We start from the raw sequence: 15,673 nt of genomic DNA on the forward strand, positions 1-15,673 counted from the left end.
GCATCCTCCTCACAGCTAACACTGCCACCCAGCTTCGTGTCATCCGCAAACTTGGAGATGCTGCATTTAATTCCCTCATCCAAGTCATTAATATATATTGTAAACAACTGGGGTCCCAGCACTGAGCCTTGCGGTACCCCACTAGTCACCGCCTGCCATTCTGAAAGGATCTATTTCTTTTAGAGCAATGACTCCCCTTAGCACTACATGCGATCTGTTGTCTATGCATGCATCTTGATATCTCTCTCTCTCTCTCTGTGCAATGTGAGCACACCAGTTGATTGCACCGCATAAAGCAAAAGTTGAAGATCTTGATTGTGCATTGGAAGAACTGATTTGTCAGGTTTGGAGTAAACATATATCACTTAACCGTATGCTGATCACGAAACAAGCAATGATTTATCACAACAAAATTAAAATTGAAGATAATTGTGAATAGTCAGTAGGCAGGTTGCAGAAATTAAAAAAAAAGACATCATTAAATTCTGAAAGCGTCTGCTGATCACAAAGCAGCAAAGAAGTTTCCTATGAGTTGCTGAAGATCAAAGCTGATGACAATCTAACACAAGAACAAGTATACAATGCTGATTATTATTATCATTGTACCTTACACAAAACATAAAAAAAATGTAAAATACAAATTCAGTGTACTGTAATCTTTTAATCAAACCACAGCATCGTGGGTGGAGACAGAAAACCTGCCATTGTTTGTTCAACAGCTGGTTCAGCTATTCTCCTGATGCTGCTGTGCTGCTTTTGTAACCCTGCACACATAATAGTTTTTACTGTTAAGTACATAAGTATGATGAACGAGTGTATGACAAAGACTGCACATCAATTTTAGAGGAGTCAGAAGTGATGGCAATCCCAAGCTATTCCGTTATATATTCCAAAATCCAGAATCCAAAACTTGGAGTTCAATGATTTGAATGGCTAAATCCCCCATTCTTCCTGGTACATTGTGTCTCCTTCCTAAAAGACTTGATCTACTCCCTTCAGATAAAGGCAGTAATTGATAATGAAGAACACCAACAATTAAACACATTCCAAATGCATAAATAAATAGTTTCAAATCATCTTTGTCTGCATAATTATTCAAAATCACACTGCTTGTATTGGCATGAGAATCTAGTCATTTTCTTTTGTTATCATTCTATCATGTTTGGAATTATGAGCGTTTCTTTTATAAATTAAAGTTCTTTTGTAAATTGCACTGTACTGTTGGCACAAAACAACAAATTTCATGATATACTCTATGTCAGTAATAATAAACCTGGTTCTGATTCTGTGTCTGTAACTTGTAAATTCAGGGTCCAGTTGTAAAAAGTAGGAGATTAATAAAAATTGTAGCAATATGTTACTTTTATTTGCAATTTCAGTCTTTAAGAATGGACAATGTTAATGGATTTAAAAGAAGTAGAGGACTTCTACTGAATTACATGCTTACCAGAACATCTCATGTCACTTTACAGCCAATGATGTTTGTTTATTTGTAGTTGAAATTGTCCTGTAGCATCCCAGTCCTGCACAACGAGCTGTCATAGCATTAGTGTTTTAAAAGACCAGTAATTTTTGTTTTGTAATGTTGATTGAAGCATGAATGTTGTCATGAATATTCACTCCTCAGAGAAGTAGTGCTATGGCATCTCTTATCTGCGCCTGAGAGAGATGTCACCTGGAACCCTGCACCTCCATCTAATACAGTAGTGTGACACTCTCTTTGTACTCCAGTCAAATTGTTACCAAACTAAAAATGCACTAGAATGTGCAGATAATGGTACACTGTAAGAACATTATTAAATAATTAGCAAAACAACCATATTTTAAAAAACAAACATAGGTACCATCTAACATTGAGTACTTCAGTACTATTCCATCAAATGAAGGTGCTAATTGACTTGTGCAAATTCCCTTCAAATATTGATAAACCTGTTGAACGATGATTTATTCATGATATTTGCTTCCATGAAATTTGTAGATAAATTTCCATCCCAAGGCTCCTAAAGACTATTAATAAAAAAATCTATGTTACCTGTGTCCATTCATTGGTCTGAGGATCATAGGATTCCATCGTGTTTAGATAAGTTTGTCCATCATATCCGCCAACTGCATATAGCCGATCTCCAAGCAGACAGACTCCAACTGCATCACGGGGGACACTCACTGGAGCTATCATTGTCCAAGTATCAGTCTTAGGATCATATCTACAAATGAACACGAAGAAACACATCAAAAGTAGAAAAGCTTATTACTATTTTGAAGTTGAGTGATTAAATCAGCTTGTTCATTAATTCATCTTGATGTTTCATTTGTATGCTTTAGCTCAGTTGTCTTTGCTGGACGTACAATCTTGCCCTAACACAAATTTCAACATGGAACCCAATGTTCAAGGAGACACAGAGGACATTTTCAACAGTAACTAATATCTTTAAACTAATCTATTTTTTTTTGCTAGGTTTATTTATCAAGAGCTAGGTTAAGTTAAACTTGGATCAGAATGATTTCAATTACCATTCATACTTGTTGGTATTGATGAAGCTTATATTAGTAATTTACTATAATTTGAAACATGCAGTGCTTTAGAATACATTTAATGGGGTTTTACAATGCCTGGACAAATGTTGTTTGTCATGAATAGAGAACATTTCTATTGAATATTCATGAATATCTACTCTGTGTTAATTAAACCATTGATATGAGTTGCAGCATACCTTCTCGAAGCAGCTCAACTTCTTAAAACTGGTACTTCAATGGCCAGAGACCCCAACAGATTATTTTAAGGAAGCAGCATTCTAATGCTAATCCTTTCTGTAACTGGCTGTTCCAACCAGCAGAGAAATGTGCCTCAAAGATTATGATCCACTATTCATTTAGCTCATGGGAGGTTGGTACCCTAATGTCATCTACTTGCATTTTTTTGTCCTTAAACAAAAAAAAATCTCAATTTAGGATCATAAAGTCACTGAGTGGAACAATATTGAAAGACCTTTGACCCACCAAGTCAATGATGATCATCAAACATCTGATTTGACGAGTTCCCTCAGTATTTTGTGCGCATTGCTCAAAATTCCCCAGCATCTACAGAGTCACTTGTGCCTCCGAAGAACTCAACGTATTAGACTGTATCTGTGGAGGGAAATGGGAAGCTGACATTTTGGGACCAGAAATTGGGGAGTTGGCCAGTATAAAAATATGGAAGGAAGTGGTAGAGGAAGAGCTGCAGGTGATACATCCAGTGGAGGGTTTGATAGGCAGATGAGGGAGGGAGTAGAGTGGAAATGATACAAGAAGGAGGAAAGGAGGGGAACTAGTGCGAGGAATGTATGGGTGATGGTCATGGTGAGGGTGGTAGAGGTTATAGACAAAAGGTGATGGTGGATAACAAAGAGAGAAAAAAAAATGAAAGGGACAAGAGGGTGAGCGTTTCTGCTCCAGATGCAGGATCTTTACCCGAAATGTCAACTGTCAACTTCCCTCCATAGATGCTGCCTGAGTTCCTCCAATACTTTGTATGTTGCTCCAGACGCCAGCATCTTTGGCCCCTTGTGTCTCCATCCTATATTTCAAGCCTAGTTTATGTCATTCCTCCAAATAAACAAAATGATTGGGAGAAACTGGTAACAATGAATAACATCCCTCTATTAAATTTAAGACATAAACGTGTTATGTTCTGAACCATTCCGGACACTAAGTAAAAAAACTATGAAGTTCCAGCAAACATCGCTCTTCCCTAATTTGTCTCAGGTTGTCACAAGACAATATTACACTACCTTTCCCATTCCTTCTCAGCCCTGAAGAATGGTCTTGGCCTGAAACATTGATTATCTATTCATTTCCATAGCTGCTGTCTGACCTGCTGAGTTCCTCCAGCATTTTGTGTGTGTTGCATTACATTGGCTTTTTTTTTGTTAAGCTGACTGTGAAAGTCAGTAAATGAACTGCAAATTTTCTTCATAGTCTGAGAAATGTTTTTCATTTTCAAAATACCTGGTGTCTTTTATGGCTCCACATTGATCACCTCACGATTATGTTTTAAAATCCAGCTGGCACAGATTTAATTCATTCAATTTGTCACCTATATCTAATAGATCTCTTGCCTGGATTAACCATTTTCCTTCTATTCTCTGCACTTTAACTAGATTCAATAGTTTCTTGTGTGGCAGCACACCGGATGCATCCAGGAGGTCGATATAAAGTGTATCTGTGTTCTTTCCGAATTTATGTTTACTTACTCTAATTGGTTCAACTAGCTCCAAGTCATCAGGCACTCTTTACTTAATAGTACATGCCAGTAATGTGATGTAGATTTAAGTGTCAAAAATACAAACCCCATTTCCAGAAAAGTTGGGATATTTTCCAAAATGCAATAAAAACAAAAATCTGTGGTATGTGAATTCACGTGAACCTTTATTTAACTGACAAAAGTACAAAGAAAAAAATTTCAATAGTTTTACTGACCAACTTAATTGTATTTTGTAAACATACACAAATTTAGAATTTGATAGCTGCAACACACTCAACAAAAGTTGGGACAGAGGCATGTTTACCATTGTGTTACATCACCTTTCCTTTTAATAACAGTTTTTAATCGTTTTGGAAATGAGGATACTAATTGTAGTAGATTTGCAATTGGAAATTTTGTCCATTCTTGCTTGATCTAAGACTTCAGCTGCTCAGCAGTCCATGGTCTCCGTTGTCTGATTCTCCTCTTCATGATGCGCCGTACATTTTCAATAGGAGACAGATCTGGACTGGCAGCAGGCCAGTCAAGCACACGCACTGTGTGTCTACAAAGCCACGCTGTTGTAGCCCATGCAGAATGTGGTCTAACATTTTCCTGCTGAAATAAGCATGGACGTCCCAGGAAGAGACGTCGCCTTGATGTAACATATGTCTCTCTAAAATCCTAATAAACACCTCAGAGTCAATGGTACCTTCACATACATGCAACTCACCCATGCCGTGGGCACTGATGCACCCCCATACCATCACAGATGCTGGCTTTTGCACCTTTTGCTGATAACAATCGTTTTCATCTTTGGCACGGAGAACTCGACGCCCATTTTTTCCGAAGACTATCCGAAATATGGACTCATCTGACCACAGCACACGGTACCATAGTCTTTCGGTCCAGCTGAGATGAGCTCAGGCCCAGAGAACTCGTCGGCGTTTCTGCATCGAGTTGATGTATGGCTTCCTCCTTGCGTAATACAGTTTCAAGTTGCATTTCTGGATGCAGCGACGGACTGTGTTGAGTGACAATGGTTTTCTTAAGTACTCCCGAGCCCAAGTGGCTATAATTGTCACAGTAGCATGACGGTTTCGTAGGCAGTGCCGCCTGAGGGCTCGAAGATCACGTGCATTCAACAGTGGTTTCTGACCTTGCCCTTTACGCACTGAGATGTCTCTGAATTCTCTGAATCTTTTCACAATATTATGTACTGTAGATATTATGTACTGAAAGACCTAAATTCTCTGCAATCTTGCATTGAGAAATATTCCTTTTGAACTGACTAACAAATCTCTCACGAATTTTGGCACAAAGGGGTCTGTCCCAACTTTTGTTGAGTGTGTTGCAGCCATCAAATTCTAAAATTGTATTATTTACAAAATACAATTAAGTTGGTCAGTAAAACTATTGAAAGTCTTTTCTTTGTACTTTTGTCAGTTAAATAAAGGTTCACGTGAATTAACATATCACAGATTTTTGTTTTTATTGCATTTTGAAAAATATCCCAACTTTCTGGAAATGGGGTTTGTAGATACATCTCTGTATCTAGAAATACGTTCATATTATGTTTCTATTGGGCAGAGTGTTATCTGGTGTTGGCTTCTCAGTGATGCAACTTGCATTCAATTTTCATTAATAATTAAAGTCTAAAGAAATGATAGTTGTGTGTTTATCTTATGAAACAAAAAGTTTCTTATAAAACAAAATTTTTACCTCTTCTGGAGACGTAACCAAACTCAATTGCAATTACATGCATGAAAACATTCTACCTTTATTTTCTAGACTGGGCCAGTAACATCATGAATGATTCCACCCACCCTGCTCATAAACTAATTGTCCCACTCCCATCTGGGACGAGTCTTTGTAGCATCCATGCCAGGACCACCAGACCCAAAAACGGTTACTTTCCTCAAGCAGTAAGGCTGATCAACACATCCACTAATGAACCTTTCCACACCCCACACCATCACTACTTTATAATTTACTGTCGGTCACATTATGTACAGACACTCCTGTGCCTAGTGTCATTTTATTGACATACAATCAAACTATGTACTGTATATAAGCTACATTGTGTTCTTCATCTTATTGTGTTCTTTTTGTGCTACATCTGATCTGGAGTAAAAATTATTTTGTTCTCCTCCTCTACACTTCTACACTGGAAATGACATTAAACTATCTTGAATTAGGGTACAAGGTCTAATATGTATTCTGATTCTATCACATAGCGTATAACATAGATGATTAGTCAGTGCTTTGTAAAAAAAACAAATCTGTTGATAGTCCCTGAATTGTGTCTTTTTGCAGGAGAGTGTTAAGTTTACTCCTACTGAAAGATGTGCTGGTGTATGTTCTACCTCAGAAGCTGTTAAATGAAGTGCCCACTTTCTGATACCTGGATTATACTCTCAATTAGTTAGTTGCTGAACTAGGGACAGGAGCACTTAAAAAAAAAACAAATAGTTCATACTGGCCATATACAAGGAAGACGGGTCACTCTGCAGACCAAAGACTTACCTACTGCATAAAGATGAATGTTGCCGTAATGCTTCAAAGGGTTCTGGCTCATGCAACCATGAGGACAGGAATGAGAATTTCATCCATCATATCTGTTTTACCATATTTTTAACATTTAGTTGAGCGAGCTAACGCTTTTCTCTGGAGCAAAGGACGGTGAGAAGTAAGCTGGTAGAGCCATATAAGATTATAAGAGGTATAAGATAGAGTGGAGAGCCAGCAGCTTTTTCTCGGGGTGACAATGGCTGATATTGGAGGACATCCTTTTAAGGTGGCTGGAGGAAAGGGGAACATCAGAGGTTGGTATGTTCACAAAGAGAGTGGTAAGTGCTTGGACGGCACTGCAAGGGAATGTGATAATGGCGGATACATTAGGGACATTTAAGAGATTCTTAGATAGGCACATGCATGAAGGAAAATGGAGGGTTATTGTCTATGCAGGAGGGAAGGTTTAGGTTGATCATGGATTAGGTTAAAAGGCCGGGATAATATCGTGGACAAGAGTATGGTGCTGTACTGTTCTATGTTCTATAACATATCACAATTTTATTTCAGTCTTTCACCTCTCTACACAGTCCGAAAGCCGAGAGCAGTGGTTTGAAGCAGGAGCATCATGGCCTCCAACTGCATAAAGAAAACCATCGCATGTTGCCACACCCACGCCTCCTCTTCTCTTGGACATGGGTGTACACATACTCCATTTATTGGTGTGTGGATCATAGCACTCAATAGATTTGAGGCAAGCACTTCCATCTCGACCCCCTACAGCATACAACCTGTTGACAAAGTAAAAGATGCTCAGTAAATCTACATTATTGCATTGGTAATGCTGATACAAAAATCACAGGCAGTAGAACCTTACTATTGTTTTGACAGCTCTTTGAAAGAATTATGCCATTAGCCTGTCTCTGAATCTATTAACCGAGTCTATTAGCCTGACTCTAAATCTATTAACTCTTAAGTTCCTTCATGTCTCTGTCTGAAGTAGGTGTCCCTTTCTCATGAGACTAGATCTACTAGTTGTGGCTTTCTTCAAGCAGAGGTTGCATTGTCTCACTTTACATTTTGTCAAGCCCTTCAGGTTCATGCTTTATCAAGATCACCCAAAATCCAGAGGTTATCAGCCCAATTAACCCAATCTATGACCATAAGGCAATACTTTTGATCCCAGGAATCAATTTAACTTCTAACACTAGTGGATTTCAGAAGATAACAACCTACTGAAAATACTCTAATTGTCATAAACTTTATCCTCAATATTACTAAGCCATTTACAATTGAGTACATGTTACTCTCATTGAACACCTTATTAAATGACCTTCTCATTTAAAAATGAGAAGGTAATTAAGACCTTTTTAAACTACTGCTGGTTATTTATTGAATTAATCACTTGGTTTGTTTCTTCCTTTTGAAAATGCACAATTATTATCTATTGAGCTCCTGAATGTATTAACATTCTGAGCAGTGCTAATGAAAGACATAAAATTTTACTCCAAAATCAACCTCTAAAAATTCACCTTGACACTGAATCTGACTGCTTCCCAGAACGTTAAGAATTGCTAGCTACAATGTTTGCGAAAGTTTTTGTTTATATATATTATTGGCCTGTATTTTTACTTACAGTGGTTTACCCTCTACCTTATTCACCATCTTGAACTCACGATGCCTGATTGCAGATCAGTCTTGTTTGTTCAGAGCATATCAGGACTGAGTAATGAGGCTCTAAGCATCGATAGGGCTTTAGACAACATAATGGCATAAGGAGAATGATCCAGAACACATCACAACCACCGACTCCCTCTGGAATCTATTGACAGCTGGTAAAGCCTTACAATGGTTTAGCCAGCTGGTGAATATATTAAATTGATCTAAATGTTCCTTATAGTCAGAAATACTTAATTAAAAATAGAATTTCAAAATTTACAATTTAAATAAAATACTCAGTTGAAATTCTAAATTACTTTTCATTAAATGAAAACATTAAACAAACCTCTAAATCTATTACATATCTTTCATTTTAAGGTAGCTTTATATCTTCTCACTCAATTCACCACAACTGCTCCCTGTAGTGACAGTTCCACGTCTCACCACCCCCAGTAATTTATAATAGATTTTGGAGGGGATTGTCTTACTTGTATAGTCTTTGGATTTGAATTTAAACACTTTCTCACATCTTTCCATTTTAATGTTCTCTTCCAACTTTGATAATCTCCATTAGGTCTTCCCTGCCTTACCTTATCAAGAGTAAAGAAACCCTGATCAGCTTCTCCATTCTGTTACATTCTTGTCAACTATCTACGTACCTTCTTCATTGTCTCTTTATGCATGGATTTAATCCAATGACCCTGTTTGTCTAATGTGGCAGGATATGTACCACGGGTTGCTTTGGGCCAAGGATGCTGTTTTCCTACACTACTTAGATGGTGTAGCTCATACAATAGAGCTGCTGCCTCAGAGACCTGGGTTTAGTGCTGACCTCAAGTGCTGTCTATGTGGAGTTTGCAATTTCTTCTTGTTAAGTGTGTCCTCTGGGTGTTCCACTTTCCCTCCACATCCCAAAGACGTGTGGGTTAGTAAACTAATTGGCCCCTGTAAACTGTCTCTAGTGAATAGAGGAGTGGTAGAATCTTGGAGGAGTTGACAAGAACGTGGGGAAATACAACCAAAAATGGGATTAATGTATGATTAGTGTGACTGAGTGGTTGATAGACAACATGAACTCAGTGAGCCGAATAGTCTGTTTCCATGCTGTATTTATCTATTACTCTATGGCCATGAATAATTGAATGCCAACTGTTTCTTTTTCATTTCTCACCTAGTATTTTTTGGGATGTGGGTAGTATTGAAAATCCCAGCATTTATTGCCCATCCGTACTTACCCTTGCTGATGGTGAACTATCTTCTTAGGATATTTCAGTCTTGGTGGGTATTAAGTCATGGTGGTAAGTAGGGAGGACAATATTCTCTACTTCCAAGTTCTCCAACGGCGTTCTGAAAGGCGGGACTGCGCAGGCGTGTGACGTCGGGCAGTGCAGCGCGGCAGATTTAAAAGGGCAGAAATCCTGCTTCGGGTTTGATTCGAAGAAGGAGTCTGAGAGTCCGAGTGGGAGTGCCGAGAAAGATATTTTTGAAATTTTCGTTATTTTTTTTTCTCCATTGGCATTCTGAGAGGCGGGACTGTGCAGGCGTGTGACGTCGGGCAGTGCAGCACGGCAGATTTAAAAGGAACAGAGCCTCATAGAGCGGGCAGCGTAGTTTGCGAGCGGTGGAGTGAGCCGGGAGCAGAGTGAAGACTTAAGGGCTTCGGCTCAAGGGGCTTAGGTGGAAACGGGTGAGGCGAGGAAGGTTTGGCATTCTTTTTCTGTTGTTATTTGAGGAGAGGGGCAGTATGAGTGTGAGGGCAGTTTGCTGTTCTCGGTGTCGGATGTGGGAGGCCCTGGAGTCTCCAAGCCTCCCGGACGTCTACATCTGCGCCAAGTGCATCGAGATGCAGCTCCTAAGGGACCGCGTTAGGGAACTGGAGCTGCAGCTTGATGACCTTCGTCTGGTCAGGGAGAGTGAGCAGTTGATAGAGAGGAGTTGCAGGCAGGTGGTCACGCCGGGGCCACGGGAGGCAGACAAGTGGGTCACGGTTAGGAGGGGGAAGGGGAAGAGTCAGGTAATAGGGAGTACCCTGGTGGCTGTGCCCCTTAACAATAGGAACTCCTGTTTGAGTACTGTTGTGGGGGACAGCTTACCCGGGGGAAGCGACAGTGGCCGTGCCTCCGGCACAGAGTCTGGCCCTGAAGCTCAGAAGGGTAGGGCAAGGAAGAGGAGGGCAGTTGTGATAGGGGACTCGATAGTAAGGGGGTCAGATAGGCGATTTTGTGGACGCAGTCCAGAGACCCGAATGGTAATTTGCCTCCCTGGTGCCAGGGTCCGGGATATTTCTGATCGTGTCCAAGATATCCTGAAGTGGGAGGGTGAGGAGCCAGAGGTCGTGGTACATATAGGTACCAATGACATAGGTAGGAAAAGGGATGAGGTCCTGAAAGGAGAATATAGGGAGTTAGGAAGAGAGTTGAGAAAAAGGACCGCAAAGGTAGTAATCTCGGGATTACTGCCTGTGCCACGTGACAGTGAGAGTAGGAATGCGATGAGGTGGAGGATAAATGCGTGGCTGAGGGATTGGAGCAGGGGGCAGGGATTCAAGTTTTTGGATCATTGGGACCTCTTTTGGCGCAGGCGTGACCTGTACAAAAAGGACAGGTTACACTTGAATCATAGGGGGACCAATATCCTGGCAGGGAGATTAGCGAGGGCTACTGAGGTGACTTTAAACTAGAATGGTTGGGGGGTGGGAATCAAATTAAAGAGGCTAGGCATGAGGTGGTTAGTTCACAACAGGGGGATGGGAACCAGTGCAGAGAGACAGAGGGGTGTAAAGTGAGGGTCGAAGCAAAAAGTACTAAGGAGAAGAGTAAAAGTGGCAGGCCGACAAATCCAGGGCAAGCATTAAAAAGGGCCACTTTTCAACATAATTGTATAAGGGCTAAGAGAGTTGTAAAAGAGCGCTTGAAGGCTTTGTGTGTCAATGCAAGGAGCATTCGTAATAAGGTGGATGAATCGAAAGCGCAGATTGTTATTAATGATTATGATATAGTTGGGATCACAGAGACATGGCTCCAGGGTGACCAGGGATGGGAGCTCAACGTTCGGCGATATTCAATATTCAGGAGGGATAGACATGAAGGAAGGGGAGGTGGGGTGGCATTGCTGGTTAAAGAAGAGATTAACGCAATAGAAAGGAAGGACATAAGCCGGGAAGATGTGGAATCGATATGGGTAGAGCTGCGTAACACTAAGTGGCAGAAGACGCTGGTGGGAGTTGTGTACAGGCCACCTAACAGTAGTAGTGAGGTTGGGGATGGTATTAAACAGGAAATTAGAAATGTGTGCAATAAAGGAACAGCAGTTATAATGGGTGACTTCAATCTACATGTAGATTGGGTGAACCAAATTGGTAAAGGTGCCGAGGAAGAGGATTTCTTGGAATGTATGCGGGATGGTTTTTTGAACCAACATGTCGAGGAACCAACTAGAGAGCAGGCTATTCTGGACTGGGTTTTGAGCAATGAGGAAGGGTTAATTAGAGATCTTGTCATGAGAGGCCCCTTGGGTAAGAGTGACCATAATATGGTGGAATTCTTCATTAAGATGGAGAGTGACATAGTTAATTCAGAAACAAAGGTTCTGAACTTAAAGAGGGGCAACGTTGAAGGTATGAGACGTGAATTAGCTAAGATAGACTGGCAAATGACACTTAAAGGATTGATGGTGGATATGCAATGGCAAGCATTTAAAGGTTGCGTGGATGAACTACAACAATTGTTCATCCCAGTTTGGCAAAAGAATAAATCAAGGAAGGTAGTGCACCCGTGGCTGACAAAAGAAATTAGGGATAGTATCAATTCCAAAGAAGAAGCATACAAATTAGCCAGAGAAAGTGGCTCACCTGAGGACTGGGAGAAATTCAGAGTTCAGCAGAGGAGGACGAAGGGCTTAATTAAGAAGGGGAAAAAAGATTATGAGAGAAAACTGGCAGGGAACATAAAAACTGAGTGTAAAAGCATTTATAGATATGTAAAAAGGAAAAGACTGATAAAGACAAATGTACGTCCCCTACAGACAGAAACAGGTGAATTGATTATGGGGAGCAAGGACATGGCAGACCAATTGAATACTTACTTTGGTTCTGTCTTCACTAAGGAGGACATAAATAATCTTCCAGAAATAGTAGGGGACAGAGGGTCACGTGACATGGAGGAACTGAGCGAAATACATGTTAGTAGGGAAGTGGTGTTAGGTAAATTGAAGGGATTAAAGGCAGTTAAATCCCCAGGGCCAGATGGTCTGTATCCCAGAGGGCTTAAGGAAGTAGCCCAAGAAATAGTGGATGCATTAGTGATAATTTTTCAAAACTTGTTAGATTCTGGACTAGTTCCTGAGGATTGGAGGGTGGCTAATGTAACCCCACTTTTTATAAAAGGAGGGAGAGAGAAACCGGGAAATTATAGACCGGTTAGCCTAACGTCGGTGGTGGGGAAACTGCTGGAGTCAGTTATCAAAGATGTGATAACAGCACATTTGGAAAGCGGTGAAATCATCGGACAAAGTCAGCATGGATTTGTGAAAGGAAAATCATGTCTGACGAATCTCATAGAATTTCTTGAGGATGTAACTAGTAGAGTGGATAGGGGAGAACCAGTGGATGTGGTATATTTGGATTTTCAAAAGGCTTTTGACAAGGTCCCACACAGGAGATTAGTGTGCAAACTTAAAGCACACGGTATTGGGGGTAAGGTATTGATGTGGATGGAGAATTGGTTAGCAGACAGGAAGCAAAGAGTGGGAATAAACGGGACCTTTTCAGAATGGCAGGCGGTGACTAGTGGGGTACCGCAAGGCTCAGTGCTGGGACCCCAGTTGTTTACAATATATATTAATGACTTGGATGAGGGAATTAAATGCAGCATCTCCAAGTTTGCGGATGACACGAAGCTGGGTGGCAGTGTTAGCTGTGAGGAGGATGCTAAGAGGATGCAGAGTGACTTGGATAGGTTGGGTGAGTGGGCAAATTCATGGCAGATGCAATTTAATGTGGATACATGTGAAGTTATCCACTTTGGTGGCAAAAATAGGAAAAAGATTATTATCTGAATGGTGGCCGATTAGGAAAAGGGGAGGTGCAACGAGACCTGGGTGTCATTATACACCAGTCATTGAAAGTGGGCATGCAGGTACAGCAGGCGGTGAAAAAGGCGAATGGTATGCTGGCATTTATAGCGAGAGGATTCGAGTACAGGAGCAGGGAGGTACTACTGCAGTTGTACAAGGCCTTGGTGAGACCACACCTGGAGTATTGTGTGCGGTTTTGGTCCCCTAATCTGAGGAAAGACATCCTTGCCATAGAGGGAGTACAAAGAAGGTTCACCAGATTGATTCCTGGGATGGCAGGACTTTCACATGAAGAAAGACTGGATGAACTAGGCTTGTACTCATTGGAATTTAGAAGATTGAGGGGGGATCTGATTGAAACCAATAAAATCCTAAAGGGATTGGACAGGCTAGATGCAGGAAGATTGTTCCCGATGTTGGGGAAGTCCAGAACAGGGGGTCACAGTTTGAGGATAAAGGGGAAGCCTTTTAGGACCGAGATTAGGAAAAAGTTCTTCACACAGAGAGTGGTGAATCTGTGGAATTCTCTGCCACAGGAAACAGTTGAGGCCAGTTCATTGGCTATATTTAAGAGGGAGTTAGATATGGCCCTTGTGGCTACGGGGATCAGGGGGTATGGAGGGAAGGCTGGGGCGGGGTTCTGAGTTGGATGATCAGCCATGATCATAATAAATGGCGGTGCAGGCTCGAAGGGCCGAATGGCCTACTCCTGCACCTATTTTCTATTTTTCTATGTTTCTATGTTGGCTATGAACCCAGAAATGGTGTGCTATTCTTACTTGCAGGATGGATTTATTAGATTGGGAGGTGCCAGTAACTGAGTGAGTTACTATTTGGTCTATTTCTCTATATTTATTGGATTATGACAAGAAGGATGTTTTGGAGATCTTTGATCAATATATATTGCCACCATCCACTGAACTTTCTTTTATATTTATTTCTTCATAGGCTACAGATGTCATTGAGTCTGCCTGTGTTTATTGTCCTTCCCTAATTATCTTGGAACTGAAGAGGCAGTTAAGAATTAACCTGACTGATGGTCTGGGAGTCACATAAAGGTCATGCCAGGTAAGGACTACAGATTTCCTTCCATGAGTAAACTAGGTAGGATTTTAACAACAAAATGACAAAATGACTATTGTTACTACTAGACTTTTCATTTAAAGTTCCAGATTTATTCTTTTAATGATTAATGATGCGGGAATTGAGTTGCTGATACAATAAGTTAAGCATGTCCTTATAACATCAAAGAGTAATACAACATGAAAATAGGCCCTTTGGCCAACCTCATCCATGCCATCCATAGCATCCACCAATCTCGTTCTACTTCACTTCACTTGACCATTATATCCCTCTAACCATGTACCTATCCAAATGTCTTGTAAACGTTGTTATTGTACCTGCCTCAGCCACATTCTCGGGCAGCACGTTCCGTATCTGGACCACCCTTTGTATGAAGAAGTTGCCTCTCAAACCCCCTTTAAACCTTTTCCTACCACCATAAGACCATAAGCTGTAGGAGCAGAAGTAGGCCTTTTGGCCCATCGAGTCTGCTCCACTATTCAATCAAGGGCTGGTCCAATTCTTCCAGTCATCCCCACTCCCCTACCTTCTCCCCATACTCTTTGATGCCCTGGCTAATCAAGAACCTATCTATCTCTGCCTTAAATGCACCCAATGACTTGGCCTCCACAGCTGCTCGTGCCAAAAATTCCACAGATTTACCATCCTCTGACAAAAGTAATTTCTCTGCATCTCTGTTCTAATGGAAGTCCTTCAATCCTGAAGTTGTGCCTTTTTGTACTAGACTCGCCTGCCATGGGAAGTAACTTTGTTAATTCTAATCTGTTCAGGCCTTCTAACATTCGGAATGTTTCAATGAGATCCCCGCTCAATCTCCTAAACTCTAGGGAATACAGCCCGAGAGCTGCCAGAAGTTCCTCATACGATAATCCTTTCATTCCTGGAATCATTCACATGAATCATCTCTGAACCCTCTCCAATGTCAATATATCCTTTCTAAAATAAGGAGCCCAAAACTGCACACAATACTCCAAGTGTGGTCTCACGAGTGCTTTATGGAGCCTCAACATCACATCCTTGCTCTTATATTCTTGACCTCTATAAATAAATGCCAACATTGCATTTGCTTACTTCACCACCGACTCAACCTGAAGATTAACGTTTAGGGTATTCTGCACAAGGACT

At 40.9% G+C, this 15,673-nt stretch overlaps 1 protein-coding gene across 1 annotated transcript in view; it reads right to left on the reverse strand.

Annotated features, from left to right (window-relative positions):
• Positions 1 to 15,673, reverse strand: part of LOC134346195 (kelch-like protein 1) — a 462,134-nt gene that overhangs the window by 11,278 nt on the left and 435,183 nt on the right. The window contains exons 9-10 of the mRNA XM_063047509.1: positions 7,312 to 7,524; positions 2,033 to 2,204 (exon numbers count right to left, since the gene is read on the reverse strand). Coding sequence (XP_062903579.1) covers positions 2,033 to 2,204; positions 7,312 to 7,524 — 385 coding nt within the window. The remainder of the gene's footprint in view (positions 1 to 2,032; positions 2,205 to 7,311; positions 7,525 to 15,673) is intronic.

The sequence above is a fragment of the Mobula hypostoma genome, chromosome 5 (assembly GCF_963921235.1).
Source record: "Mobula hypostoma chromosome 5, sMobHyp1.1, whole genome shotgun sequence".
Lineage (NCBI taxonomy): Eukaryota > Metazoa > Chordata > Chondrichthyes > Myliobatiformes > Myliobatidae > Mobula > Mobula hypostoma.